Source organism: Prinia subflava, chromosome 8 (genome assembly GCF_021018805.1).
Source record: "Prinia subflava isolate CZ2003 ecotype Zambia chromosome 8, Cam_Psub_1.2, whole genome shotgun sequence".
Classification (NCBI taxonomy): Eukaryota; Metazoa; Chordata; class Aves; order Passeriformes; family Cisticolidae; genus Prinia; species Prinia subflava.
Window position 1 is genome coordinate 31,230,461 of NC_086254.1, and position 26,420 is coordinate 31,256,880.

At 54.6% G+C, this 26,420-nt stretch overlaps 3 protein-coding genes across 6 annotated transcripts; all 3 read left to right on the forward strand.

Annotated features, from left to right (window-relative positions):
* Positions 1-219: 219 nt before the first annotated feature.
* DBNDD2 (dysbindin domain containing 2) lies at positions 220-7,688 on the forward strand. 2 transcript variants are annotated; one of them, XM_063404622.1, is made up of 4 exons: positions 220-360; positions 5,571-5,726; positions 6,172-6,315; positions 7,090-7,688. In XM_063404622.1, the coding sequence occupies exons 1-4, from the start codon at positions 354-356 to the stop codon at positions 7,296-7,298; spliced, it is 516 nt and encodes a 171-aa protein (XP_063260692.1). In that variant the 5' UTR covers positions 220-353; the 3' UTR covers positions 7,299-7,688. The 2 variants fall into 2 exon arrangements, with proteins under 2 accessions (XP_063260692.1, XP_063260691.1); XM_063404621.1 differs by lacking the exon at positions 220-360 and adding an exon at positions 769-927.
* A 917-nt stretch (positions 7,689-8,605) lies between these two features.
* Positions 8,606-14,866, forward strand: PIGT (phosphatidylinositol glycan anchor biosynthesis class T). Of its 2 annotated transcripts, none has more exons than XM_063404619.1 (12): positions 8,606-9,687; positions 10,087-10,264; positions 11,093-11,220; positions 11,682-11,782; positions 11,935-12,021; positions 12,272-12,359; positions 12,434-12,531; positions 12,824-12,989; positions 13,111-13,279; positions 13,718-13,984; positions 14,103-14,186; positions 14,317-14,866. In XM_063404619.1, the coding sequence occupies exons 1-12, from the start codon at positions 8,973-8,975 to the stop codon at positions 14,567-14,569; spliced, it is 2,334 nt and encodes a 777-aa protein (XP_063260689.1). In that variant the 5' UTR covers positions 8,606-8,972; the 3' UTR covers positions 14,570-14,866. The 2 variants fall into 2 exon arrangements, with proteins under 2 accessions (XP_063260689.1, XP_063260688.1); XM_063404618.1 differs by having other exon boundaries at positions 8,610-9,687; positions 13,079-13,279; positions 13,819-13,984.
* A 2,665-nt stretch (positions 14,867-17,531) lies between these two features.
* On the forward strand, positions 17,532-25,296 carry BLCAP (BLCAP apoptosis inducing factor). 2 transcript variants are annotated; one of them, XM_063404626.1, is made up of 2 exons: positions 17,532-17,781; positions 23,685-25,296. In XM_063404626.1, the coding sequence occupies exon 2, from the start codon at positions 23,765-23,767 to the stop codon at positions 24,026-24,028; it is 264 nt and encodes an 87-aa protein (XP_063260696.1). In that variant the 5' UTR covers positions 17,532-17,781; positions 23,685-23,764; the 3' UTR covers positions 24,029-25,296. The 2 variants fall into 2 exon arrangements, with proteins under 2 accessions (XP_063260696.1, XP_063260695.1); XM_063404625.1 differs by having other exon boundaries at positions 17,534-17,781; positions 23,680-25,296.
* Positions 25,297-26,420: the final 1,124 nt, after the last annotated feature.

Genomic DNA, 26,420 nt, shown 5'->3' on the forward strand with positions numbered 1-26,420 from the left:
ACACTGGAAACTCCCTTCCAGCCACAGAAAAGGGCACAGTGGATGTCCCCCATTCGGCTTGGCAGTGACCAGGCTCCGGGCAGAGCTGGCGCTGGGCACGGCGAGGCACTGACTCACCCTGCTGAGACACAGGAAGGAGGCGGCGGCCAAGTGCTTGGCTCTGCCAAGGAGCAGCCCTGATGTGCAGGGCTGAACGTGGGAGAAAGCACTCCAGAGTGGGGTCTGCCGGGGATAGGGGTCTCACAAGGCCAGCAGTGAGATGGAGAGGGCCCATCAATACATCATACTGTCCTCTCTTCCGCGGGAATGCGTGAGCTGGGCATTTTGAGAAGATAAGCAAAGAAAAAGCATGCATGAATGGTAAATGTTCTCGCTGCCCAGGCAGAGCCCCTGCCTCCCCCCGCCTCCCCCTGCCCACCTCCTGCCACGCGGGGCACAGCTCCTGCCGGGGCAGGGCACCTGCAGCCCACCGCTGCGGGCACTGATCTCTGCCTGGGGCGGCTGTGGTGGGGCGGGACCCTCTGCAGGGACCCTGCACGGGGACACTCCGTGGGTCCTGGCAAGGAACAGAACCGAGTACCGCGCACGGGGATCCTGCTCTCCGTGGGGGCCGGGGACCTTCACGGGGACCTTCTGATTCTCCGTGTGGACCGGAGAGCCCATCCCGGCCGCAGGACTGCCGGCGGGCCCGGCAGCGGCGGTGCGGGACCCCGGCGGGGCGGCGGGCGGGAGGCGCGGCCGCGGTGCGGCGGCAATGGGCGCGCCGGGCCCGCCCCGAGCCGCGCCAGCGCCGCCCCGCAGCGCGCCTGGGGAGAGCGGCGGCGGCGGGGGGGCCGCACTGATCCCCGTCCCCCCGCCCGGCCCGGCACGCTGGCAGCAGCCGCATGTCGGGGCCCGGGGCGCAGAGCCGCAGCCGGCGGCCGCCCGGTAAGTGCCGGCCGCGGGGTGGGCTGGGCGGGATGGGAGCGGGGCACGGCACCGGGCGGGCGGGCAGGGCTCGGGTGCTACATCCCCTCCATCCTCCCCGCAGCGCCCACCTGATGCCCCTGGCAAAGCGGCTGTGCCCCCCCTGCGGCCCCCGGAGCCCCTCGCTGCACCAGGCTGCTGCCGCCGCGCTGCCTCAGGGCAGCGGCTGCCCGGGAGCTCCGCGCCTGGGACGGGAATGCTCGGGGAGCGGGGGGGGACTGAGGAACACCTGCTCGGGAAGTGGCAGAGCTCGGGAACCTGTTGGGTCACGGGCTTGTTCTGGAGCGGTATCGGCAGCCCTCAGTGGCTCCCGGGAGGAGCGGATCCCCCCGTACCCGCAGGGCTGAGGATGCTGAGCAGAGCAAACTCAGTGGCGAGCGGCGGGGCGAGCGGCAGCCGGGGGAGCGGGGCTTGTAGAGGAGCAGCCTGCCAAGCACCGTGCCCGGGTCGTGCCTGCCGTGCCCCGGGCACCGCGCTGCCCCGTTCTCATGCTTCTCCTCGCATGAAAGGAAGCAGGGCCCCGCAAATAGCAGGGTCTTATGACACAGCCTCTGCCGGGGAAGAGCTCCGGGCGGCAGGGAAGGATATTTTTAGTGCTGAGACGCAGGGGATTTGGAGATCGCTCGGAGGAGTGCAGGCGATGTAACCACGGCACACACAGGGGTTACGAGGTGCCATGTCCTCCCTCTCCATCCCCCCCCATCCCTGCTTTTCCCAGCAAGCAGCCCTGCCAAAACCACTGCCTCCCTCGCACTCGCCTGGTGCATTTCCTCTCATCAGGACTAGAGTTATTTTTTGCTGTGCTGCAACACGAGGTCAGACGTGCCGATGGAGAAGTGTGCAGGGCATTAACACTCAGGCAGCCGGCGTCTGAGCATCCCATCTCTGTATGGCCTGACCCTGCGTGATTCTCTGGGGCATTCCCAGCTCTCCTCACCAGCCACTTCTCCCAACGCTAAAGGAGCTGAAAGCCCTTGGGAGTTATCCTTGTCTGCAGGGGTTGTGCTGGGACAGGGTGACAGGGCAAGGTTTGCCAGCTCTGCACAGCCTCCCAGAAGATGCTGTGGCAGCTGAGGAGCTGCATTGCCCCCCATCCATCTCCTCACAGACCTGAGGGGAGGTGGGGGGAGGGTGCATTCTGGCAAGTTGGGAGCAGTGGGGCATACTGGGCTTCTCTGAAGGAGCAGAACCAGGGGTTTGGGCTCCAGGAAGGCTCAGGGAATAGGGCAAAAGCCAGCTTACTCCAGCCCTTTCATTCATCAGAGAACTGACCCATGCTTGGAGCGACCTCCCACTTAAACTCTGCTCACCTCCCCAGCACCTGCTGCTCATTTCCACAGCCCATATTATTTTTCAGGACTTTCTTTAAATCCCTCGAAATCTCTGCAAGATATTACAGAGCTGTGGCCTCAAGAAAAGGCCATTCCCATTCTCTCTTGGCCTTGTGCCTTCACTAACAATCCTTCTCCCAACCCAAACACACCCCTCCTATTTACCGGCACAGAGGGGGGTGTGCCGGGATCCTGTTGGCCACGAGGGAAGAAAAGCTCATTCCCTCCCAGTGGAAAGGCAGCAGGGTCCGAGTACACCCTGAGCTGGCATGCCCAGCACCCTCAGCCCTGCCTGGCCCCTGCCCCATCCAAACTGCATCCCAGGGGTTACTCCTCTCCCAAGCCTGCTTTGGTGAAGGTGTGGACGGGAGAGCTGGCAGAGCTTTGCCTCTGAGCCAACCCTCCCACGCCTTTCCCCACCACGGCGTGGCCACCGCACAGCGCGAGGGGCGGTGGCTGCTCCGTGTGGCCTGGCAGGACAGAGGGACCCACTGCCCACCCTGTGGCCATCTGCCTAGCAGCAGGTGAGAAGGAAATCCCTGCCTGCCCTTCCTGCGGGGGATCCTGCCCACCCAAACTCTGCTGCAGCGTTTGGCCCCAGTTCCCCTCCGAGCTGCGCCGTGAGAGCCGGAAGGATCTGAAGGCAGCGGGGCGCTCGGAGCCGCCGCAGCCGCGCTGGGCGGTTCAGCCAGCGGGGCAGAGCCTGGCTCGGAATGCTGATCAGCCCCTTGGCTGAGCGGGCTGGAGCAATAACCATGACAATAGTAATAAAAGCCAGGCCACCAGCAGGTACCGACAGATCCCCCACGGTGCACAGGGGCCGCATTGTGTGTGCGAACGTGTCCCGCGGTGGGAACATGCCAGCCGGATGAGACAATCCCCGCGGCTGACAGCCACCGAGTGTGACCGGCCGTCACATGGGCAAGGGCCGCGGCAGGGAGCGCCGCGCTCCTTTCTTTCCCCGGCCGGGGTTGCCGAGGGGCAGCCACACCATCAGGGCTGCTGGCTCCCCCCGGGCCCGGAAGAGCCCTGCGAGGGGGGCAGGCTCCATCCCCGGCTCTCACCGCGGTCACGGGTCAGGCAGGGCCAAGCACAGCCCCAGCTGCTGTCTCCCGCTGCCGGCGTTCCTTACATAATGGGATCTCAGTGCTCGTGCCCAACTCCCCGACCAGAGCTCGAAAACAAGTTCATAAACAGGTCCTGCTAATTTCTCCCTCAAGAGAAACCCTGGCGCCCACAGGAATGCTGCCACCAGCAGCCGTCATCACTCTCCTCAAGGACTCTAACTCCGAGTATCGGTCACGTGTCGGGGAGAGCATTAACAGCCCGGATCAGCCACATTCATGGCACTTAGGACAGCACTCAAGAGCATTTTGGTTTATTTCGTATTTGCACTGCAGAAGAATTTGGACACTGGTTCTTACTTCCACACCAAGGTCCCTCTGGCGAGGCTCACCGTGAATCGCTGGTCTGTCACCCTGAGTCGCTGGTCTGTCACCCTGAATCCCGGGGCCAGCACAGCCTCTGCCCTCAGCCCAGCCCCCCTACAGCTGGAGCCCTCCTCGGTGAACTGCGGCAGCTTGCCACGGATTCAGCACAGCTGGGCTGGGAGCACAGCTCTGCCTGGGACAGCCAGCTGCTAAAGAGAGACAGCTCCGTAACTGGTGCCTCGGTCACCCCCTCCTTGTCCCTGGCTCGTTCTGTTCTGCAGACAGCACAGGGAGGCTGGAGGTTTCTGCTGTACCCCTGTGGCACAGGGCTGCTCCACCTGGTGATCTGGTTTTCCCAGGAGGAAAGGTCCCCTGGCACCATCATCCTGGGCCCTGCACTGAGCCTCAGCACCAGAGCAGGCACCAGTGCTTTGGTCAGACATACCAAGGCAAGGACCTCTTTAGGCAGCCTGGACTGCTGCCCCAGGCATTGCAGGAAGACGCTGAGCAGCCAGAGGAGGACCAGAGCCTCTTCCAGAGTGTGTGAGTCGCCCTGAGTCACGGTGCATCCCCACGTGGTGCTGCCAGCACAGCCCAGCCCGCCGGGGCAGGCACTTGCAGATGATGGGGTTTCACTGAAGGATGCCCTAGAAACGGGATGCAGAGAAGTCCTGGAACAGCTCTCAGGAAGATGTGGCATTGAGCTCCATGACGTCTCACCAGGCTCACCACCTTTCTCCTGCATTCCTGTGCTGCTCCATGCTGCTGGCAGCCAGCTCCCCTGCTGTCCTTGCCCTGCCCCTGCTCCTGGCAGACAGGGTGGGGATGCTGCTCCCTCTGTTCCCTCCTCCCCAGCCTGGAGGAGCAGAGGGTTTGGGCTGTGCTCAGGCAGAGCACAGGATGTTTGTTTGGTTTCCTTGGTTATTACACTGCCTGCTCCAACAATCACATTTTCCTTCTGCCGGTTGGGCCAAGTGCAGCAGAAAGGAAACGTGGAATGGCTGAGGTCAAACACCAGCCTGGGAACAGCTGGGGCCACCAGCCACAGCCCCTCTGTGCCACTTGGGTCCTTGCTATTTTGGGTACCCAGCCCAAAAGGAAGTTACCAAGACCAGGGATGCAGCAACAAGCTCCTTCAACAACAGCCCAAGGGCTCCCATCACTCCCTCCCGTGAGCTGGGGACACAGGCACCGCGGTGAACTGTGTGAGGAATTACAGGAATGAAAATGTTTGTGCAGGCAGAAGCCAAGCTGGCTGTGAGCGGGGGTGTGAGCAGAGCCTGCCAGCGGGGGTGCGGCTGCATTTATAGTCGCGGTGGTGGCGGGGCTGTGCGCAGGCAGGGGTCTGCACGGGCAGGGGTGGCAGGGTTGCTGGTTCCTTTAATTCCTGATACATCCTTCGGCCCAGAAAGCCTGGAGCACTAAGGCCAGCTCTTGACCCCGGGAGTTCCCCTGCTCGTTAGCATTCTCAGACAGCCCTCTGTTTGGTAGCAGGGAAACTGAAACTTGAACGTGTGCAAACCGCAGCGGATCTCACACCAGCTCCCTTTCCCCCTTGATAGATAATTCCCTTCAGCAGTCGTGAGCACAGCGTTTGAGCTCCCCATTCCTGGCTGGCCTGCACCTCAGGGGAGGGATCTGAGGCTCCAGCACAGCAAGTGCTGGTGACGCTGCTGTTGTGGTGTGTAACATCTCTCCATGATGACTAAATCCATGTGTGCTGGTAAAGCAGAGCAGAAGGGAACCACCAACCATCCAGCACAACCATGCAGTGTGAGCTGGGACAGGCAGAAGGGCTCAGACAGCCCTGCCTGGTCCAACTCCCCTCACCTTTTCTCCCCAGCTGACATGGAGCAGGCCCAGCGGAGCCTGGATGCAGAGCAGATGCAGCAGCAGCAGCTGAAACTACGGGACCGGCAGAAGTTCTTTGAGGAGGTTTTCCAGCATGATGTGGATTTCTTCTTCCCGATGTCTCACCTGCAGATAGAGCACCGGAGACGTACGTGCTGTGGGCACCAGCACAGGGCTGGGGGGGTTTCAGGGGACAATGACACAGGGGCTGGAGATTGGTGGGACATCCTTAGTCTGAACAGGACATGCATGTCCTGAACCAGGATGGGACCACAGTGGGTGTGTGTGGGTGTGCTGTGGATTACTCACACCCCTTAACTGAGGGCACATGGGTACCCAGGCTGGTGTCCTGCAGAGCCTGGCTTTGGCCAGGCTGCATTTTGGAGCAGGGACAAGGACTGCAGTGACACAACAGGGGCTTCCAGAGGGATGTTTTAAGGAAACATGATTTTCCTGGGACCTCTTACCAGCAAGTAGAATTCAGCTCCTTGTGGCAATGCTGGTCTCCCACCTCAGGATCCTGCCTGCACAGAGCTGATGGTGCCCTTTTCCTGGCATATCACTCACCTTTTTGCTGGCCTCTGTCTCTGCAGCCCCCTTAGGCAGCATTTCCTCCATGGAGGTGAACGTGGACATGCTGGAGCAGATGGACGTGCTGGACCTGTCAGACCAGGACACTGTGGATGTGTTTCTGGGCTGTGGAGCAGAGGAGAGCAGCGTTGCTGGGTCTCTGCCAGGTATGTGCAGTCCCAGGGCCTTTGTGGGCCAGGCTGGAAGCCCTTCCTGCCCCCAGTGCCCACACTGACTCCTTCCTCAGCCCCAGCCACCCTGTGGGCAGATCCATACCCACCCAGAGGCAGACATTGGTGCTGGGTCTGTGAAGTTGGAGGGCCCTCATACTGGGCTGTTCCACATCAGTATCCACATCCACAGCCCAGATATACAGACCCCTGTAAATACCTTGTGCTGCAGAAGACTGAAGAGCCCAGGCACCTTCCAGAGCCTGTGACTCAATTTCCCTTGTCCCGAAGCTTCTCTGGAGCAGCCAGTGCCTTGTCACAACTCCCAAGGTCCTCAGCAGGCTGCAGAGCTCATTGTGCTGAGCAGGAAGGCTGCAGAACCTCTCCACCTCCCAGCCAGACCGCAGGGAGCTGGGCTGGGGTCTGCAGGGAAATCCGGGGTGCCAGCACATTCCTCCCCACTCACACACTGTAGTGAGGTCAAGGTTAAAGTCTCCTTACCTGCTGCAGCCAACAGCCTCACACAGCATGGCTCTGAGCTGTGTTTCAGGAAAGATGGAACAGGCTCCACTGCCAAGAACAGGGAAGGAATGTGCAGCAGCTACCCTGAGCCAAGCCAGGGTGTGAGGAGGGGAATGGCTGCAGCAGCCATGTGAGGAGCAGGAATGCATTGCCCACTGAGGAGTGAGTCTTGGAGGGGCCATCCATGAAGCTTAGGCAGCAATAAACCTCCAAAAGCCTTTTTCATTCTCATACTGCTCTCTTCTCCAGGGGCAGATGCCAGCCAGTGCCCAGAGGAGATCACCCTGCAAGTGCCCAACGCAGCTGAGAGCAAATCTCGCATTTCCTCCACGTCCTCCGCCTCCACGGATTTGAACAGCCTGGACACCAGCGAGGAGGGGGCCGAGACCCCCGTGGTGCAGTCGGATGAGGAGGAGCTGCAGGAGGACAGTCCCAAAGAGCAGGTGGTGAGAAGCTAGCAGCCAGCTTTGCCCTGCTCCCAGCCTCCTCTGCACGGACTTGCCAGCCCAGAAGAAGGAAAGCTGCTGGTGCTCAGTAAACCCCATCCTGGACTGCTGCCCTGCCAGAGGGGAGAGATGGTTTTCCCCTCCTCTCCCTCCATGTGTTCTCCTGGCAGGCAAAGGAGAAGGAAAGGGGTATTGTAAGCTCCCAAAATTAACTCTTCAGGCTTTGCTGCTAACAATCCCTGCTTCATCCCCCCACCCCCCAACATGCTCAGCATCCCACAGCTCCACCATTCCCAGAAAACCATCCCTTAGGATCCCAGTTCCCCCTGTCCTACTGACAAACGTTCTGTTCTGACAAGCACTTAACGATGGCACAGAGAGAAATAACACTGATCTAACCAAGCAGTGGGTGTGTGTGTCATTGGGAGAAAATAGCACAGGGCATGAGGACGGAGAGCAGTGCAAAGCCAGTGTGCTCACTGTGCCGTGCAGGAGCAAACGAAGCCTCCTGCTGCACAGCACAGGGATGGTTCCTGTGGCCAGGGCAGGACCAGACAGCACAGACCTTGGCAGAGAAGGGCTGTGGGCACAGCAGGTTGCAATGGTGAGTACTTGAGCTCTGCAGAGAGAGCCAGCACAGACACAGCTGACCTGAGCAGGGCTGGGGTGCTCGTGACCTGGAACCCCCAGCCATGGGCACAGTGGGGATCTGCCACGCAAATGGGCTGAGCAGAGAACACCAGCAGCTGCTGCACAGGAGCGAAGGAAGAACCACCAGCACGGGGCACTTCACAGGCCAAGCCCAGGGGAGCTGGGCACAAAGCTGGCCACAGGCCCCTGGCCACCATCAGCGCCTGCAGGCCAGGAAAGCGCTGTCCCTGCCCCTGCATCAGCACAGCCGTGGTCACCACGGGGAAAGGAGCCTGGGGGATAAGCAACAGAAGCCAGGGAATGCTCCTTATCCTGGCTGCTTCCCAGGGGGTGTTGAGACATTACTGCGCTGTTCCTGTGTCAACCAACACTTTGTGGGACCAGCTGGAGTGCCCCATATCCGAGTGCAGCACAAATGTGTGCATTTGCTGCCTTAGGCTCGGAAATTGATCGAGAAAAGGGCCAGGCTTCATGACTTCTCAGGCTGTAGTGCAGGGACTTCCCTACCTAGGTATAGGGTAATTAACAGCTCTGGATGGAGGTTTTTACCTTTAATTTGGCTGATCACTTCCAAAATGCATCTAAACCCCTATTACCTACCAGTATTCTGTTGCAAGGAGTTGCCCAGTGTAACAAACCCAACAATAATATGTAAATATGACTTTTATTTTTTTCTGGGCATGCTGACTTTCTGGCTTTATGTGATGCCACTAATTAGCAAAAGGGGGGGAAAAGATAGAAAGTAAGTCCTTATTCTTTACAAATACTGAATCACATTGTCAGTTCTAAGTTAACATTGCAGGAAGACCTCAGATCTGAGCAAGTAAGTGGCTAATCAACAACGTATAGCAGCTGGTAAGTGACAGCCTCACGTTGTTATAATTTTTATGCTTATTTCCTACTGGAGGAAATCATCACCACACTCAAATCATCCCCGGGAGAATAGAAGACGGTGTGAGCTCCGTCGGACTGGCACCGCTGGCGCTGCCTTGCCGTGGCTGCCATTCCCTCCCCGGGGGCGGCCCCGGGCTGGGGATGCTGGAAGCGGGGCGCTCCCGGGTGGCTCTGCACCGGAGACAGACGCTGCCCTCCGGAAAGGAGACGAGGAGCGGGGGAGAGCCGGGGCAGAGCTCTTCCCTCATGGAAAAGCTGAGACGTGGAAGCCACCTGGGGTCAGGCACAGTCCCCACAGCGTCCTCGGGCACAGCCGAGCCCTGCAGGGAGCCCCCCAAGCTGGGAGCGCACCAGGGCTTCCCCTGCAGCACCAGTTTCAAAGTGGTGGAAGGGAACTCTCGGGAGCCCCTTAACCCCCCTCAAACCACCAGAACCGGCCGCGATCATCCCTGTGGGTCCTTCCCGACCCTGCTGGGGGCAGGCGGAGGCACAGCCAGGCTGGCGCTTCCCCCGCGGAGGCTCCGGGCTCGCTCCGGTGCGGGCCGGGCCGGCCCCGCGGTCCGGGCGCACCGAGCGTCTCCATGGCACCCCCGGAAGCGGCGCCATTGGCGGCACGGGCGGAAGCGGAAGCGGCGATGGGCGGGTAGGGGCGGGGCGGGCGGCGGGATGGCGGCGGCCGTGTTGCTGCTGCTGCTGCTGGTGGCGGCAAGGCCCGGCCCCGGGCGGGCGGACGCGGGGCGGGAGCGGCGGGACGCGCTGCGGGAGGAGCTGCTGCTGAGCCCGCTGCCCACCGGCGATGTGGCCGCCACCTTCCAGTTCCGCACGCGCTGGGACGCGGACCTGCAGCGGGGCTCAGGTAGGGCGGACCCGGCCGGGGCGGACCGCGCTGCTATTGGCTGTCCCAGGGGCGGACCGCGCTGCTATTGGCTGTTCCGGGGGCGGACCGCGCTGGTATTGGCTGGGGCGCGGTGTAGGGGCGGGGCTGTCGCGGAGGTACCATGCGACGTGATGGTTTGCCTCTAGCGATGACGTCAGCGGTGCGAGTGACGTAAGGGGTGTGAGGTGGGCAGGGACAGGGCAGAGCGAGGCTGTGGTGACGGAGGGTTGCGGTGACGTCACACGAGGGCCGTGACGCAAGCGGGCTGTGTTGGTGGTGCAGGCAGAGGCGGTGTGTGGGTGACGTCCTGCTCGGGCAGGCCACGGTGTGATGTCAGGGGAAGGGTCGGGGGAGGGCAGGGTCTAACGCTGCGCACAGTCTCTCACTACAGGCTCTTCCCGAAGGCGCTGGGCCGGCTGGTGGCGGCGCTGGGCGTGCGGGAGCTGCACCTCGCGCTCACCCAGGGCTTCTGGCGCACCCGCTACTGGGGGCAGCCGCCCCTCCAGGCACCCGCTGGCGCTGAACTCTGGGTCTGGTTCCAGCCCACGGTCACCGAGTAGGTACCCCAGCCGTGGATCTGTCCCTCTGGGTCTCCTCTGTGGCCTCTGCTCCCAGGAGCTGTTGCTCGTCTCTCATGAGGCAGCCATGGTGTGTGAGCACACCTCCTGGTTTGAAAAATGTCTGCTGGAAAGAAGAGCCCAGGAGTAGCTCTAAAAATCCACAGAGCATACCCCATCTGTTCATGGGACAAGATGTGGTGCTGAGGGCAAATCCTTGTTCATAAAGGCCCGAAGAATTCCCCTGTGGGCTCTGTGATGACAAATCCCTTGCTGTGCTAGTACAGTGGGGCTATATCTTGACCTCTCATCCGTGACTCACTTCCTTTGACTCCAATCCAATACCTGTCACCATCTCCTTAGCACACCACCCCTGTTCAAGCTGCAGCAGCTCTGTGGGGACTCACAGAGTTCTCTCCTCTCTGCGAGTGTCCTGCTCTTTGTCTGCTGGTCAGGTCAGCCTTTGGAGCTGCACCAAGGCATGGCTTTGGGTCTCACAGCTCCTTCTCCACTCACACACATCACCTCCCGCATGCTCCCTGCTCCCCTGGCCTCCCTCCTCACATACTACCTGTGCCCACCGCCATGTGCCTTGGCTGTGTGATGCCTGTGTGTCCCTGGTGTGTGTCCTTGCTGTCCCTCAATAGTGTCAGATGTGTCAGAATAAAATACCAGGAGAGCTGGGGAGTGCAAGCCCAGCAGTCTCTCTGCACACTCTGTGTTCAGTAACCCAGTGTGGTCATCCTGCTGTATTTATTGAATGTAACTGACTTAACACTTGTTGTTTCAAGGATTTGAGCTGCTGAGTAATCTCTGTTCTCACACAGTGTTGACAAAGCCTGGAAAGAACTGAGTAACATCCTTTCAGGAATATTCTGTGCTTCTCTCAACTTCATTGATTCGACCAACACGGTGATTCCAACAGCATCCTTCAAACCCCTGGGTTTAGCCAATGGTGAGCCTGGCTCTGCCCTCTCACTCTTGCCTCTCACTTTAGTTCTGCCCTGTGTCACTGCCAGCATTCCAGGTGCAGATGCTCTAACGACTCTGGGTCTGGGTGTGTACAACAGCATCTGTTAACCTCTTCCTGGAAGGATTTCCTCTCCCTACAAACAAGGCTTGGATTTAAACAGAGTAAACCCACAAGCAGTACAGGCCCTTATCTGTCTCTATGAAAAGTGTTTTACAAAACAGTGAGGACTACAGGATTTAAGACACTCACGAGAAAAAATCTGCTAGGATATATCCTTACCCATTCTTTCCAGTCACTCTGAACAGAGTGGGATCTACGTCTGGTGGAGCTCATGACATTTCAGGCATAGTGAGAGGGTGGGGTACACTGTGGGTGGAACAGATCTGCTGCTGTCCCTCATGCCTCAGCAGCACCAGCCTGCTGAGCTCCCTCTCCCCGCCCAGGGACGGATCACCATCTCCTGCGTTACGCTGTCCTGCCCCGGGAAGTTGTCTGCACAGAGAACCTCACCCCTTGGAAGAAGCTGCTGCCGTGTGGCTCAAAGGTAAAACAAGCCCCTGATGCCTAATTGGGCCACTCCTGATGGGCCTGGGCTCCCAGCAGCCATCTGGGAGCATGCACTGAGAAGTTCCCTCAGGGCCTTTCTCTCGGTGGGAGCAGAGGACAGGGGCTGAGTTTCTCCTTTGCTCCCTGCAGGCCGGGCTCGCTGTGCTGCTGAAGGCCGAGCGCTTGTTCCACAGCAGCTACCACTCCCAGGCAGTGCACATCCGCCCCGTCTGCAGGGTGAGTGCTGGGCTCAGCTCCCTCCCTGAACACCCAAGAGAAAATCCAAAGCCACCTTGTTACATTGCAAGGTATCACAGTGGTTTGCCCAGCTGCCCTGTGATGGGTTCACTGTGTGTAACACAGCTGTCATCCTGCTTCTCTGGTAACCCCAGTGGAAATCTTGCAATCCTGGTGGCGTTCCAGCTCCATCCTGGTGTCCTCCTCCCTCCAGAAAGTGATCAGAGCTGCTTGTCTCTTTCTTGTCCAGGATGCCTCCTGTCTGGCTGTGTCCTGGGAGCTCAGACAGACCCTCACTGTGGTCTTTGACTTCTTTTCCAGTGGCCAGGGAAAGAAAGGTAAGCTTGGTGGCTGTGCTGGGGTGCTCCCAGCCTGCAGCACTTGACCTGCCACCTCACCTTGCTTCCCACAGACTGGTCCCTCTTTAAGATGTTCTCTCGCACGCTGACTGACACGTGTCCTCTGGCATCGCAGAGCAAAGTCTACGTTGACATTTCCCCTAAGAACAAGGTAAGCTCATGGGCCACAAAGCATGCCCTGCTCCCTCAGTTCAGCTGCTTCATGTGGTTCTGAAACATCCTCACCTCCATCCCCTGCACGGCTTGGCCCCTCAGGGTCGAAGAAAGGGAAGGGATTTTCTTGCTCTGAGCAGGGCTGAGGGGATGAGCCTGGTGCTGTTAGCAAGAGCACAGAGCTGGCTGTTGGGTGGGAAAGCTCAGGGCTACCTGGAGGGACTTTGCCCAGTGCTGCCAGTTTCTTCAAGGGGCACTTTTTCCTTTCATGGTCCATTTGCTTTCCTCAGGAAAAGGAGCTATTGGAAGTGTCCCCCCCTCCAACATCAGTACATGAAGCTATTGTCCAGGGGGACAGGAAAACCTATGCTGTGTATGACCTGCTGAGCCCCTCACTCTTCAACACATCTCGCAGCCTCAATGTGCAGCTGAAGTGGAAGCGGCCCCAAGACAGCTGTGAGTGAGCAGAGCTTCCCTTCATCTGCACCACTGGCCAGGGCTCTGGGGCTGAAAATCACCCCACTCCTGTCCTTCCTCTTGCACAGCGGAGATGCCCATTCCCACCCTCCATGCTCAGCGTTACGTGGGCGGGTACGGGCTGCAGACAGGGGAGATCTGCACCCTCATCTACAACACCCACCCCTACCGAGCCTTCCCCGTGATCCTGCTGGAGACTGTGCCCTGGTACCTGCGGCTCTATGTGCACACCTTGACTATCATCACCAAGGGGAAGGAAAACAAGCCAAGTGAGTAAACCCTCCACATGCCCCCCGATTTCCTTGGCTTGAGCAGCTCATTCCAAAGATGGTGTAGTCCCTCCCTCAGGCCCCAGTGATCACTGGGGAACTGGACTGTGAAACAAAATGTTATTGAATGTTTTCCTAGCCCCAAGTTCAGTGCTCACAGCAGATGAGACCGTTAGGTCTGTTTTATTTATAAGAGACACATGGATGGTGTTTCATGCTCCAACAAGGGTTTAAATCAACATGAATTAATTTTTGTAGCACAGGAAGCTCAGTTTAAAACTGATGATTGGGTTTTATTTTGCGTTTACACCTTTCCTTATGAATACCTGACTTTCATGGGTCAGTAGCTTTAAAGACCAGCTAAATTTAACTTTAACACATGCTTTTTGCAATGGGTACATCTTCACTTGCCCAGAAAAGACAAGAACAGTCTCTCAGGACAGTGGAAGCAGGATCACCCACCTCATGGGACATGTCCAGGCCATGTGAGATTGGACAAGGTCCCCCTGGTGCCATTGCTGAAATCTCTTTGGGGTTAGGTTACATCCACTACCAGCCAGCCCAGGACCGGAGACGGCCTCACCTCTTGGAAATGCTGATCCAGCTGCCAGCCAACTCCGTCACCAAGATCACAATCCAGTTTGAGAGGGCCTTATTGAAGTGGACAGAGTACCCACCTGACCCCAATCATGGCTTTTATGTCGGGTAATGACATTCCTCAGCTCCTCATCTCCTTCTGGGCTTTGCATAGGACTTACTGCCCAGGTCTCTGGAGATGTCTTTGCTGTCAGGACTGACACTGGTGTATTATTTGTGCCCTTAGTTCATCTGTGCTCAGTGCCCTGGTGCCCAGTGTCACTGCAATGAAGGACATGGATGTGGAGCAGAGCCCTCTCTTCACCTCGCTGTGAGTGCTTGTGCTGGGGAGTGGGGCTGTGCCACAGCCTGTGGGCTGTGGCTACTCTCATCTTCTGTGGTGAGCATGAAGCACTGGTCGTGTGCAGGCTGACCCTGCCTTTCCTTCTTCCACTCTCCAGGTTTCCCTCCTCTGATGGCTCCAGCTATTTTGTGCGTCTGTACACGGAGCCACTGCTGGTGAACCTGCCAACACCAGACTTCAGCATGCCCTACAATGTCATCTGCCTCACCTGCACCGTGGTGGCCGTGTGCTACGGCTCCTTCTACAACCTGCTGACCAGAACGTTCCACGTGGAGGAGCCGAGCCGGGGCGGGCTGGCCAAGCGGCTGGCCAACGTCATCCGGAAATTCAGGGGGGTACCCCCGCTCTGAGAGGAGCCAGGGCAGCCAGCACTGCCTGCAGGGCTCGGTGGGGACACTGAGATAGCAGAGCACTGCTGCCTCTTGTCTCGCTGCCAGCAGCTTGTTCTGTTTGCTGCCTGGATCTCTCTTGGGATCCAATAAGCTGAGAGACTACTTCCATTGCTGAGATGGGAAATGGCTCTAGGCCCATTGACTACTGAACTGCACTGCTATGGGACTGGGAAAGTAAAAGACTTCTGGTTGAGAGAGGTGTAACTTACATGCTGGGAATGGTGCTGGAAATAAACTTGAGTGTTTTGTATGTTTGTGCTGCCTCTGATTGGTTTTGCTTTCTCAGCTCACACGCAGAGTTGACCCTCTAAGCTGCCAAGTCTGTAGCACACTGCCTGCATCAGCCAGGATTTGATGCAGGCAGGACCAGGCAAGGGGGTTTGATCTGCAGCAAAGAGAGGGACTCACCTGCTCTAACATCTCACCTTTCACAATTGCCATGTTTCACATACATGTGTCCTGTCACGCTTGGCCACATTGGAGCCAGTTCATAAATTATTTGTTGAGCACAGCTTATGTCTGCCCCCTCACCAACAGCAAGGGTTTATTTTCTTTAACAGGAAAAAGCTTCTCTTGGTCACAACTTCTATTTGCAGGATTTTGAAACCCTCCACCTGCTCACCCCTCTGCCACAGCACAAGATTCTCCTCTGGACCCACAGTGTCCCTGGAGCTTAGGGGAGCCTTGGCTCAGCAGACCCCAAATGCTGAGCTGCAGCCAGTCCTGGGCTGGGCAGGAACACTGGCACCACTGTGCTCCTCAGTGCAGTTATTTTCTCAAGATACAAATTCCCACCCTTTTGTGGTTCACACAGAGCAGGAGGTCAGTGGTGGTGCTGCTTGGCCTCTGACAGTGCTGCTTTCAGGGGTACGCCCTTTCCATCTCAGATGTGGCTATAGTGATTGGAACAGACTCTGCTTACAACCAGCTAAACAAAGGACAGGGAAATCTTTGGAAGAAATATTCCTCAGAACCAAAGCAGAGCACAGCCAGAAGTCCTTTAAAAGCTTCTGCTTGAACAGAAAGGCCATAAAAACCCTATGGCTTCCTGTCCTGCACAGAACAATCTGTTCCCACTGGCCTGGGATTACCTTTCCCTTCCAGTGCCAGAGATGCTCTTTACTCTGCAGCTCCTTACAGATCCACTCCACTGGATGGCTCCATGCAGCCTGCAGAGCCTGCTGAAATACGAGTTTTGGATGATCCCTCTCTGCTCCTGCCTCCTGAAAAAGGTGCCGTGGGGCTGGGAGTTCATGCTGCTTCCAGCTCTGCCAGACAGGCAAGTGCAAGATGGAATTTCTTTACGGAAAGCTGGAACTGCAACTGAGACCCAAGCGAGCACACAGCTGCCACAGCAGGGCAGGAGTCTTAGGCTTGAGGGTCCACACTGCAGTTTGCATAATGATTTGGAGACCTCAGGTTGTGTCAGGTTGGATCCAGTATCAGTCCTGCAGACTGCAACCAGCAGCATCTGCTGGAGCAGCTCAGAGCAGCCCAGCTCCCCAGGTGAAGCCCGCTTGCTGCTGGTGTTATGTGTGATCCTGAAAGTCCCCTGAGTGGTCATGGAGTGCCATGGGAATCATCAGCTGGCATCTGGTAGTTATTTTTATAATCAACCATGAGAGCTGGCATCAGCCAAAGGCTTTAGGGCCATTCCTGTGCAGTGCCATAAACCAAGAATTTTAAACATCCCATAAAGAGGTCAGCCCAGAATAACGGCAGAGCAGAGGGAAACTATTCCAGGCTGGATATACACTTGCCAACCATTGGGAGAGTAGGTCTTATCATACTATCAAATGCAGCCAAGTGGAAAACTCTGTGGGAAATGTGGGTGGCCCTGCAATTGTGGCTGGGTGGGTTTTAAATGGTTGTGAAAACGCCAGATCTTGGTCTTTGAGGTTTTTTGTTTTTCCTGGACTATTTTTCTTCTTTCCTTGGGCCCCTTGGGTTACTCAGTACAGGAGGGACATGGAGCTCCTAGAGGCGAGCCTGGGGAGGGCTGTGAAGATGACATCTCTCTTAGGAGGAAAAGCTGAGGGAGCTGGGGCTGTTCAGGCTAGAGGAGAGAAGGGACCTTATCAGTGCCTGTGAGCAGCTGCAAGGGAGGGTGTTCTGAGGATGGAGCCAGGCTCTCCCCGGTGGTGCTGAACAGTGGGATGAGGTAACAGGAATGCTGGAAGTTCCACCTGAACATGAAGAACTCTACTGCATGGGTGACTGTGACAGGCTGCCACTGAGGTCGTTCCCTGGAGATGTTCCCATGCCCTTTGGACACAATCCAGGGCACTGTGCTCCAGGAGATGGAGCAGAGCAGGGGGCGGCTGGAGGGCCTGCAGGGCTCCCTGCCCAGCCCCGCTGGCCTTCGTGGCCCTGCGAGGCAGCACAGCACAAGCTGCAATGGAGCGTGCAAACACAACTGAATAATAACCACCGATTATTCTGAGTTGGAAGGGACCCATCAGTGGATGGATCCTCGAGTCCAGCTCCTGCACAGGACACTCCAGGAATCCCACCCTGTGTCTGAGAGCGGTGTCCCAACGCCTCTACAACTCAGACAGGCTTGGTGCTGTGACCACTGCCCTGGGGAGCCTGTTCCAGTGCCGACCACCCTCAGAGTGAAAATCCTTTTTTAAAATCCAGCCTAACCCTCCCCTGACACAAGTTCAGGCCATTCCCTCAGGTCCTGTCACTGGTCATGAGAGTGAAGAGATCGGAGCTGTCCCTCGTGCGGAACTCAGCAGCGCTGAGGTCTCCCCGTCAGTCTCCTCTTCTCCAGGCTGAACAGACCAAGAGTGGCTCGCCACAAGGACGCACAAACACAAAAACCTTTAAGAACGCACAAACACAAAACCCTTTTTACAACAGCAGAGCCCAGCCGAGGCCGGCTCCCAGCGCCGCTCGCGCCGCGCGCAGGCGCAGCGCCGTCCGCGCATGCGCAGCCCCCGCCGCGCTCCGCTGCCGCCGCGCGGGGCTGCCCGGACCCGCCTGAGGAGCGGCCGCTCCCGCTCCGCTCCGCCGGCGGAGCTGCAGCGCACCGGGGCCGCCAGCGCTCCCGGGGACAGCCGGCCCGCCGCGTGGGGCCTCTGGGGCGTTCCCCGGCTCCCGGGCGGCCTCTCCCTCCTTCCTCAGGGCGGCCCCGGGATGGCGGCGTGAGGCGGCGGCACCGCGCGGTGAGTACGGGCCGGGGAGCGGCGGCGGGCGGCCGGGGCCCAGCCGGTGGAGCGGGGGAACCCTGCGAGCTTCGGGGGTGGGAAAGGGGGATCGTAGCCCTGCGTGCGCCGGGATGGAAAAGGCGTCAACCGACCGTGAGCCCCGTGCCAGCATGGAAATAACAGCGCTGCGTGTGCCCTCCCCTCCCTTCCTTCTGCTTTCGGCCGCGAACCTCGCGTAGCTCTCGTCAGCGCCTTCTGAAAGGAAACCCAGGCCGGTTTATCCCCAGGGCAGCACAATGCTCTGTCTGCGTAGCTTTTGTCCAGGCAGCTGGACTGGGATGGGCCTTGTGGGTCCCTTCCAACGCGGGATATTTTTGATAGTCTATGAATTCAGCGGTGTTGTGCCCGGCCAGGCACAACTCTACCTGAGTCCCCATACATGGTTTGAGCCAGCTACAAAGTGAGTTTACAAGCTGTTGTGTCATACAAACATTACTCATGATATCCAAAACATGGAAGAGCAAAGGAAGAAGAAAAACAGTCTCTTAAATGCAGTCCACAACATGCTGAATTCTCCCATACTTCCCTGGTACTGAAACATTTCAATGGACCTTGCAGGTACTGTCATAGTGCAGTAACCTTTGTCTTTCCAAGCTATAGGTCATAACTCCTCTTAGCTGTCTAAACAGCATTTTTGCCTTTCCTAATCTGAGACGCAGAAAACTCACCCTTATCAGGCTGTATTCGGACCACTGAAGGCACAAAAGGTAGAGAAGAGGTCCAAATTAAAACTACTTTTTTCGGGGAACTTGGAATGGGCCTGGAAGTTGTTATCTGTGGCAGAAGGTGGGAATGAGGACCTCTGACAATTAATGAATTAGTACAAATGAAACTAGTAATACTTCAGATGACAAATGTGACTGCTGACATCTCTTCCCACCACAGAGCTGGCTGACTTAAGCTTCTATGCCTCTGATTCCTGATGATTTCCAGGTCCACTCCAAGCTCTCTGAAAAAAACAGTTTTAGTTTGGATCTCTGCTCTGTCTTCTGCTCATGGGTGGAGGAGGATTCACCCTGGTGTTGTGAGGGCATTGCAGTCCAGATGGAGTGAGCGCTGCATCTGGACAAAAGCTGATCCATCCCCCATCCAGAATGAAGCTCAGAGGGCAGCTTTGAAAGTGGTGGCTCAACAGAGAGCCTCCACTTTAGACCAAGTGAGTTGCTTTGGCTTGTGTCTAGTTTGAGAAATCAGAACACTAACCCCAAGGCTTGGTTAATAAAGCATTTGTTGCTCCTTTTGGAAAAGGTTGTAATTACATTGCACCATTTCTGAGTCTATGTCAAGTGTCCAAGGCACGATCCAAGACTAGGGTAAGGCCTTTGCCAAAAATTATAGACTCTGTCTTTCCAGCTGAGTCATACCAGCAGATAAAGCTTTTTAAAAAATTAAAATAATAATGGCAAGGCTAAAAAAAAAACCCTAGAGAAGTTAATCCCTGCTGCAAAAAGGTCTTAAAGTTTGAGCAGTTATGGTTCTTGGGTTTACGACAGAGGGTTGGCATCTGGGAAGCTGCTCTGCTGTTGCTTTTCTTAGCTGAACTCTCCAAACTTGTCACTTGATAGTTCTTCATCTCTCTTTTTGTCCCAGTGCTTTGGATGTTGTGTATTTTTCAGCAGCTGTTTTGGGTGCTGTGTGATACTTGAGTTTGTTTTGAGCACATGCTGGCAGTGTGAAGCACTGCCCACACATTTCAGTTAGTAGTTGCGACAGGGTTTTTGATTAAAACAATTTTAAGCAGACAAGTGAACACTGTCGGTAAGAAACACATCCCTGAAACTTACCCTTCAGTTTATGTGCACTGGATAACTTGAGAGACTTTTGTCTGACCAGTGTGGCTTTTCATCACAGAGACTTCAGCTTTTGGGAAGGGGAGGGGATGATACCAGCATGCCCCAATAAAAAGGTTACTCAGTGTTTTATTGCAGGCCTTTCAGCTCCCAGCCTGGGAGACTCTTTCTGTAGCGTCTGCTGGAGGAGTTCTGTGTTCAGCACTGGCTGCAAGGCTGCCCTAGTAAGGTCTGAACAAGCTTACCCTTGAAGTGTTTAGGGAAAGTTGGGTGATTATTCTCCCTTTCCAGGGTAAATGGACTGTTAAAGAATTAAAACGTTCTCGAGAAAGGTACATTGGTATTGACATACTGATGTGTCAAACCTATGGTGTAGGAACAACTCTCAGTGTGTTAATTGCTGAGTTAGTTTGTAGAATATGAAGGAACAGCTTGCTAGCTGCTCAGATGGGTTTATTCCAAAACGTGACTGATCTAGTCAGTTTTGGAATAAAAAAACTGACTAGATAATAATAAAATATTAAAAAATTTTGGAATAAAAAAACTGACACAGAGCGAAGCACTGTGCTGCTCACTCTAGACCTGTCATAATTGAAATTTTGTTTCTGCTTGGGAAAGGTCTGCTGCTGCCTTTGCACTGGAATTCCAAAATCTTCCACACAAACATACATCATTAGGACCTGAATGTTTTTGGGAGGCAAGATGACAGCAGGGAGGGCTTGGAATGCAATGGAAGCCAGCTAATAAGCATGTGGAAAAGTATTGGTGCTTGTTTACTAAGGAGGTGTGCAGGGAACCTCCCCTGGCTGCTCCTCTGCCTGCAGGAACTGGCAGGAGGAGGCTCTGGCAGCCCGTGGAGATCACACTGGGCCACAGTGGGAGCATCACCAGCTCTGCTGCTGAGGGTCTGACGTGAGTTCAAGTGGCTCCAAGAGCTGTGGAGGGGCGAAAGGAGGAGGTGGAAAGGAGCTGACAGGTAAACATAAGTGGCCACCAAATCAGATGACATGAGGGGCAGGTTTGAGGATAGCGGGACACTGGGCTGGCTGAGGCCAGAGGTGAGTCAGGCAGGGGAGAACAAGAGCAACTGGTTGAGGGGAAGCAGGATGCAGTTGTGAAACCAGTCCTGTTGGGTGACAGGTTATTATTTGCTCTGGAACGTGGTAATTTTTGACTTGGATTGTGAGGATGGGACAAGGACAAGATGAGAAGCTTTAATTTACAAGTTTCACCATGCTTGAGAAACCAGGTGAAACTGGATATTGTTGTGGCTTCCAGAAGGATCTGCCTGTCCTAGTCATGAAGGAAAATGTCCCCTGCTCAGTAAAGAGCTGATAAGCAGGAGGTGCTGTTTCTCTTTGATCAATAGAGTGTAAAGGAAACTTAGTCTCAATGCCAGCTGTACAGTCTCTAGTGAAGAGCACTTATTTTACTAGAGGAAAGTCCCTTGAGGAGATAGATCCTCCAATAGTAAGTACTTTGTCTAGGATCAGCTGTAGGATACCGCAAAGGGTCCTCAGCCTTTAACTAGTTGGTAGTGAAGGGGCAGGTGAGAATACAAGCAAACTGACTACAGATACAAAGAGCAACTGTTTGAATGGCTGCAATTTGGCTGAAATCCAAGAGGTTTGCAGGTTGAAGGGCACTGGCATTGGAACTTCATAGTAAAAATAACTACTGTTAAATGATTCTTTGTTCTGCAGTGGTTGCATTGATTGCTGCAAGCAACTCGTTCTTGCAGGAAATACTAATATTTAAAAATGAGTAACTTGTTCTGAGATGGCTCTGTGTTTGTGGGAAGTACTCAAGCAAAGCTTAGATGTTTAGAATCAACTCAGTGTTTAGAGTGTTTATTGTTAAGAGCATTGTAGGAGCGAGGAGGCCAGACCATGAAGTACAAAGTATAGCTACAACATAAATTATAATTATTTCTAACTGTAGTCAGTTGTAAAGTTTGGGGCAAAAGACTCAATAGTGATAACATGACCCTATTAAAGCTGAGAGATTTGTGACATTAGTTCTGAAAAATTCTAGTTCTTTATTTCAGCCTTGTGCTACTTAACAGACACATTCTTTCCCCATTTCTTTACTCTAAAGACAGAAAACCCAAAGCAAAGTAGGCATTTTGAAGTTTCAAGAACAGGTGACACAAAAGATTGCCACAGAAATCAAGCTGATGCAACTTAAAGCAGGATCTAGCAAAAACATGACATGATGTTTAGGCAGTGGTTTTTAATGCTCAATGTTTGGAGCACTTGTGAGAAAAAAAAGCAGGAAACTTCAAGAAGGGAACATTTCAGGAGAACTGAGGCAGCTGCAGATCATTGATTTAGTACAGCTTTGCTGCATTCAGTGCAATCTGAACTGAAAAGTTGGGTGATGGGGTTTAATTACCTTCCTGTTCAAACATTTGTTGTTAGATCTTTTTCTCTCCATTCTTCCCCTTGGAAAAAAAGTTCTCTAGTATTTCTGTGGCATTGTTTACTCTAGAAACATCTGAGCAATTCACAAAGGGAAGCAGACAGCATGTTTTGTTATGAAATGAGTAATAGCTAATTCTAGTTTATAGATGGGGGAAAAGGCTTGGGACTACACTTGCCCTTAAAGATGCAAATGAGTGACCTGCCTAAAACAAGACTAACATTGGGAGCTTTGTTCCTGTGACTTTGCTTTATCTGTATTGCAGCATAAAGTAACTCTTTGGCTACTGAGCTGCAGCTTATTAACTGAACACCAGCTGCCCTCTCTGCTGGAGAAACTGCCTTGCAGGAGCTCCAGCACAATGTACTTTCTCCACATAATATTTGTGCTGGTGGAGATGCTGGCCTGCATTTTCCCACTAACATTAAAATAGATGGTGCTGCGCAGGTTGGCAGCATTTCCTCTGCTCACAGCAGAGCCCATTGGTACCTGTGAGACAAGTCTGACCTCAGTGTTCTTTTGGAAGAGAACCTCGTGTGGTTTTCTCTTGGCTTTTCTCTGCAATCCCTCATTCTCCCTCCCTTTGCCAGGAAATCCCTTCTCCTGCCAACAGGAGCCAGTGGAATGTGCTGTTTGTTTACATTCTCACTCCTTCATCCTACTAACCTTCCCACCCCCCAGCTGTAATCCTGACAGGCTCAGCTGAGCCCTTCATCCTTCTGGGGGAGCACTGCTCCATTGAGTAATTGCAGATACAAGGCTTGCTGCAAGGAGCTGTCCCCACCAGCCTCCTAGTGGGAGTGAGGCATTTATTGTTTTTAAAGCCATTTGAAATTCTTGAAGGTGTTTGTAGTGCTTCAAAGGCAAAAACAAAAGCACACACTTAGTGTCATCGAGGTGGTTGCTAAAGGTAGGAGCAGGCTTTCTGGACTTGTAGTATGCTGTCATCCCTGCCTAGGAAAGCCCTTAAAGCTCCGTTTCCAGAGGGTTTTACAATAATCCAAGTGAGGAAATCCTGTGTTTACAGCACTTATGGAAATTGCCGTTTTGAGCCTGTCACCCCATTTGATCTATTCACATACTGTGTCTTATCTGACTTTAGCTGTTGGCAAGGATTATAAATCCTTAAGCAAGGGACTGTCCTCCCCTTTGTTTTACAGCCTGGACACTGCCAGGGCTTTCCTGGGTAGCTTGATGTGTAGGTGGGCTGGTGCTATCCTGCTGGAAGACTTTATTATTTGTCTGCAGAACAATTCTTTACACTAATGATCACTCTTCAGTTGTGTTTCTTTATATAGACAAGCCTCTGGGCTGTCTTGGATCAGTGTGTGTAGGGAAGGCCATGGCAGCTCGTTTCCCATTTCCACCTCTCCCTTTCTGTTCCTGCACTGTGCTAAAAGGGTCTCACTTGTTAGTCTGGAGAAAGGCCTGAGGAACAGAGCACACAGGGCACATTTCTACACCAGCAGTAGCTGATCGGTTCAGAAAGCAGGAAGCTTTCCACCAGCTCCAAGACACACCAGAATTTAGTACAGGGAGTTCAACCATCAGCATATGAAGCTAGGAAGGAAATGAAGCTTTAGAAGAATGTCAGTTGATTCTTTCCCTGCATTTCTCTGACTGTGACATTTTCCCATCCCTACAGAGCAGCCTGCCCTCCAGAGGAGTTGCTGGGACCTGTTTTGGAGCACATCTGACTGCTACTGCCTACGAGGCTCCAGCCAGCCACAATGTACTGCCTTCAGTGGTTGCTGCCTGTCCTTCTCATACCCAAGCCCCTCAACCCAGCATTGTGGTTCAGCCACTCAATGTTCATGGGATTCTACCTGCTCAGTTTTCTCCTGGAGCGGAAACCTTGCACAATTTGTGCCTTGGTCTTCCTGGCAGCTCTGTTTCTCATCTGCTACAGCTGCTGGGGGAACTGCTTCTTGTATCACTGCACAGGCTCCCAGTTGCCGGAGTCAGCTCATGATCCCAACATAGTGGGCACCTAGAAAATCATCATCTTCCAGTCTGCTGAGGGCTCTTGTTTTGCTTTTAAAAAGGGGGTGGGGCTGGGGAGGAGGGGGGTTGTTGGGTATGGGACTGGAGTAAGGACAACCTGTTTTCTGTAACTGCGTGGACTGGAGTGGGAAATTCTTCCCACTCTGCCTGTGAAATCCGACTCGTTTACTGTGTGAACTCTGGCAGCACCACCTGCTTTTTTAGAAGCAGAAGTCTTTTTTTTTTTTTCTTTCCCGTATCACCGGGAACAGACACCAGCCCTCTCAACTGAGAACTGCTGGAAGCCTGAGCCGCTGGCCCCTGCCCAGCTGGGAGCGCTGCAGTTGTGTCACTTGTCTGCATTAGGCCATGGTGGTCTAACTCAGGGCTCTTGGCCCACTGGTTCTCCTTGAAGAGCTACAGGATTCTCTCAGCCTCTCTTTGTGGGGAGCCAGCCTTTCCACCTTGCTGACCAAGGGTGAGTGCAACAGCTCCCAAATGGACTTGGCCAAAAGCTGCTGGAGCCACAGGCAGTTGAGTCATCTCCTCCTGCTCAGCCTGCCAAAGAGATGTGTGCACTGCTGAAGTGCTTTCTGAACTCTATGCTCCAAGATCCCAGCCTGAAAGCCTCAGTTATGCTGCTGCTTTTATAAAGCCTGACAGGCAGTAGAGACTCTCTCTTCCCTTCCTCCTCCATGTCCCAGGTTTACCAAGGTATTGACAGTAGGCAGAAAGAACCAGCATGCTGCAAGACACAGGGTTTTGGAAGCCACTGTGAACTTTATCCTACAAAAGTCATGTTAGCCCAAAAGGCTGGGTATGGGCAAGGCAGGAGAGGGTCCATGAGGTGAAGACACGGCTTGAAGCAGTAAATGCTTCAGCCATTTTCAGAGATAATGGTTTTGGGCCAGAGGTGACAGAAGGTGCTGGTGCTACTGACTAGAGAAGGGCAGAGGCCAGAAAAATGCCTGGTGTGTCCAGCTTCCCTGGCAGAAGGATGTCAAGAATCCAAGGTGGTGGTGGTGGGTCAGGCCTACAGTCTGGGGCAGAGGTTGGTTTGTGAGAAGCCTTAGAGGCTGACACAAAACACCTTTAGTCTTTGAAGGTTTCCCTCTCCTTTGCCATATGTCTGTCTTTCCTTCAGTCTTCTGGTGGAGAGCAGCAGAAGTGGCTGTTTCTGTCCTGAGGCAGTTCAAGCTATGAGGTTGTGAAACTTCCAGAGTATTGTTTGTTCATTGCACAGCTGTTCAAAATGTTTAATAAAGCTTTATAAACTTTAGTCTGTGGCCTCCTGCCCAGCATGATGCATTGGCTGCTCATTGTGGATGCCTTAGCCCAGCAATCACGTGTCTCTGCATTGTTCTGTTCCCAGCACAGCAACCCCAAACAGTCTCTGGCAAGAGGCAGAGCCTGTTTGCCCTGTAGCTCCCAGTACTGACTCTTCTTGATTGTTTAAGCTGACCGTGGGCTGACTGGGAGCCAGACTGGCAATTCCTAAACAGCCTCATCTCACAACCAGAAGCACCTCCTGTGTATCTCTGCACTTATGTGACAGATTCCTCTTTTTCTTGCTGCTTATGAAATGAAACCCCCGAGCTGTGTCCTGGAAGCCGCTAATCCCCAGTGCCGACAGTAAAAGTGTCTGCTTAGTGCCCACGTGGTGTAAGCCCATCCCATGACACCACCTCACCCCAGCCTGTCCCTGTGCTCAGGGCAGCCCAGCTGCCACCAGCCATCCAGGGGGACACACGGTGCTGTGAGCCCTTCCCTAGCCGTGGGCATGCCCACGGAGAATGGGGAGAGACAGACTGGGATCCAGCAGTGCCCAGGAACACCTTAGTGTTAAAGGAGCTGTGTTGCTGGAGCTGGAACAGGCTTGGTTTTATTCCTTGCTCTGAACACCAGGTCCAAGTTGGAAAGAGTTCAGGGCATAGTATTGTTTACATGATTAAAGAAAAGCATGTGCCACATCAAAAATAGATGTGACAGCTCTGTCACCTGTCAGGCTGAGGGAAATCCCAGTAGCTGTCACATCAACTCAGGCATAAATAACGAATGGAAAGGAGAGGGGGAGAGCACTTATTGCAAGCCATGGCACAGCTGTGCTCTGAGCAACTTTTAAGTTTCAATGTATTTAAGCTAATCGACTCTGTTCTGTCAAGAGAACACTTCTGTTGCTCACTAGCCAAGTTGCACTTTACACCAATTGAAATAAATGCTAGCCATGAAGCCAGACAACCCTTTGGATAAGAGCAAGCCTTGGCTTTGTACGTGGGGTCCAAGACAAGGCACAGCTATGGGCTCTTGCCTTGAATGAAACCCATCTCAAAAAAAGCACTTCAAAACAGGGAGGCTGCAGGAGAGTTTTCAGTGGGGTAAGAAGCCTCCCCACTCTCTGATAGG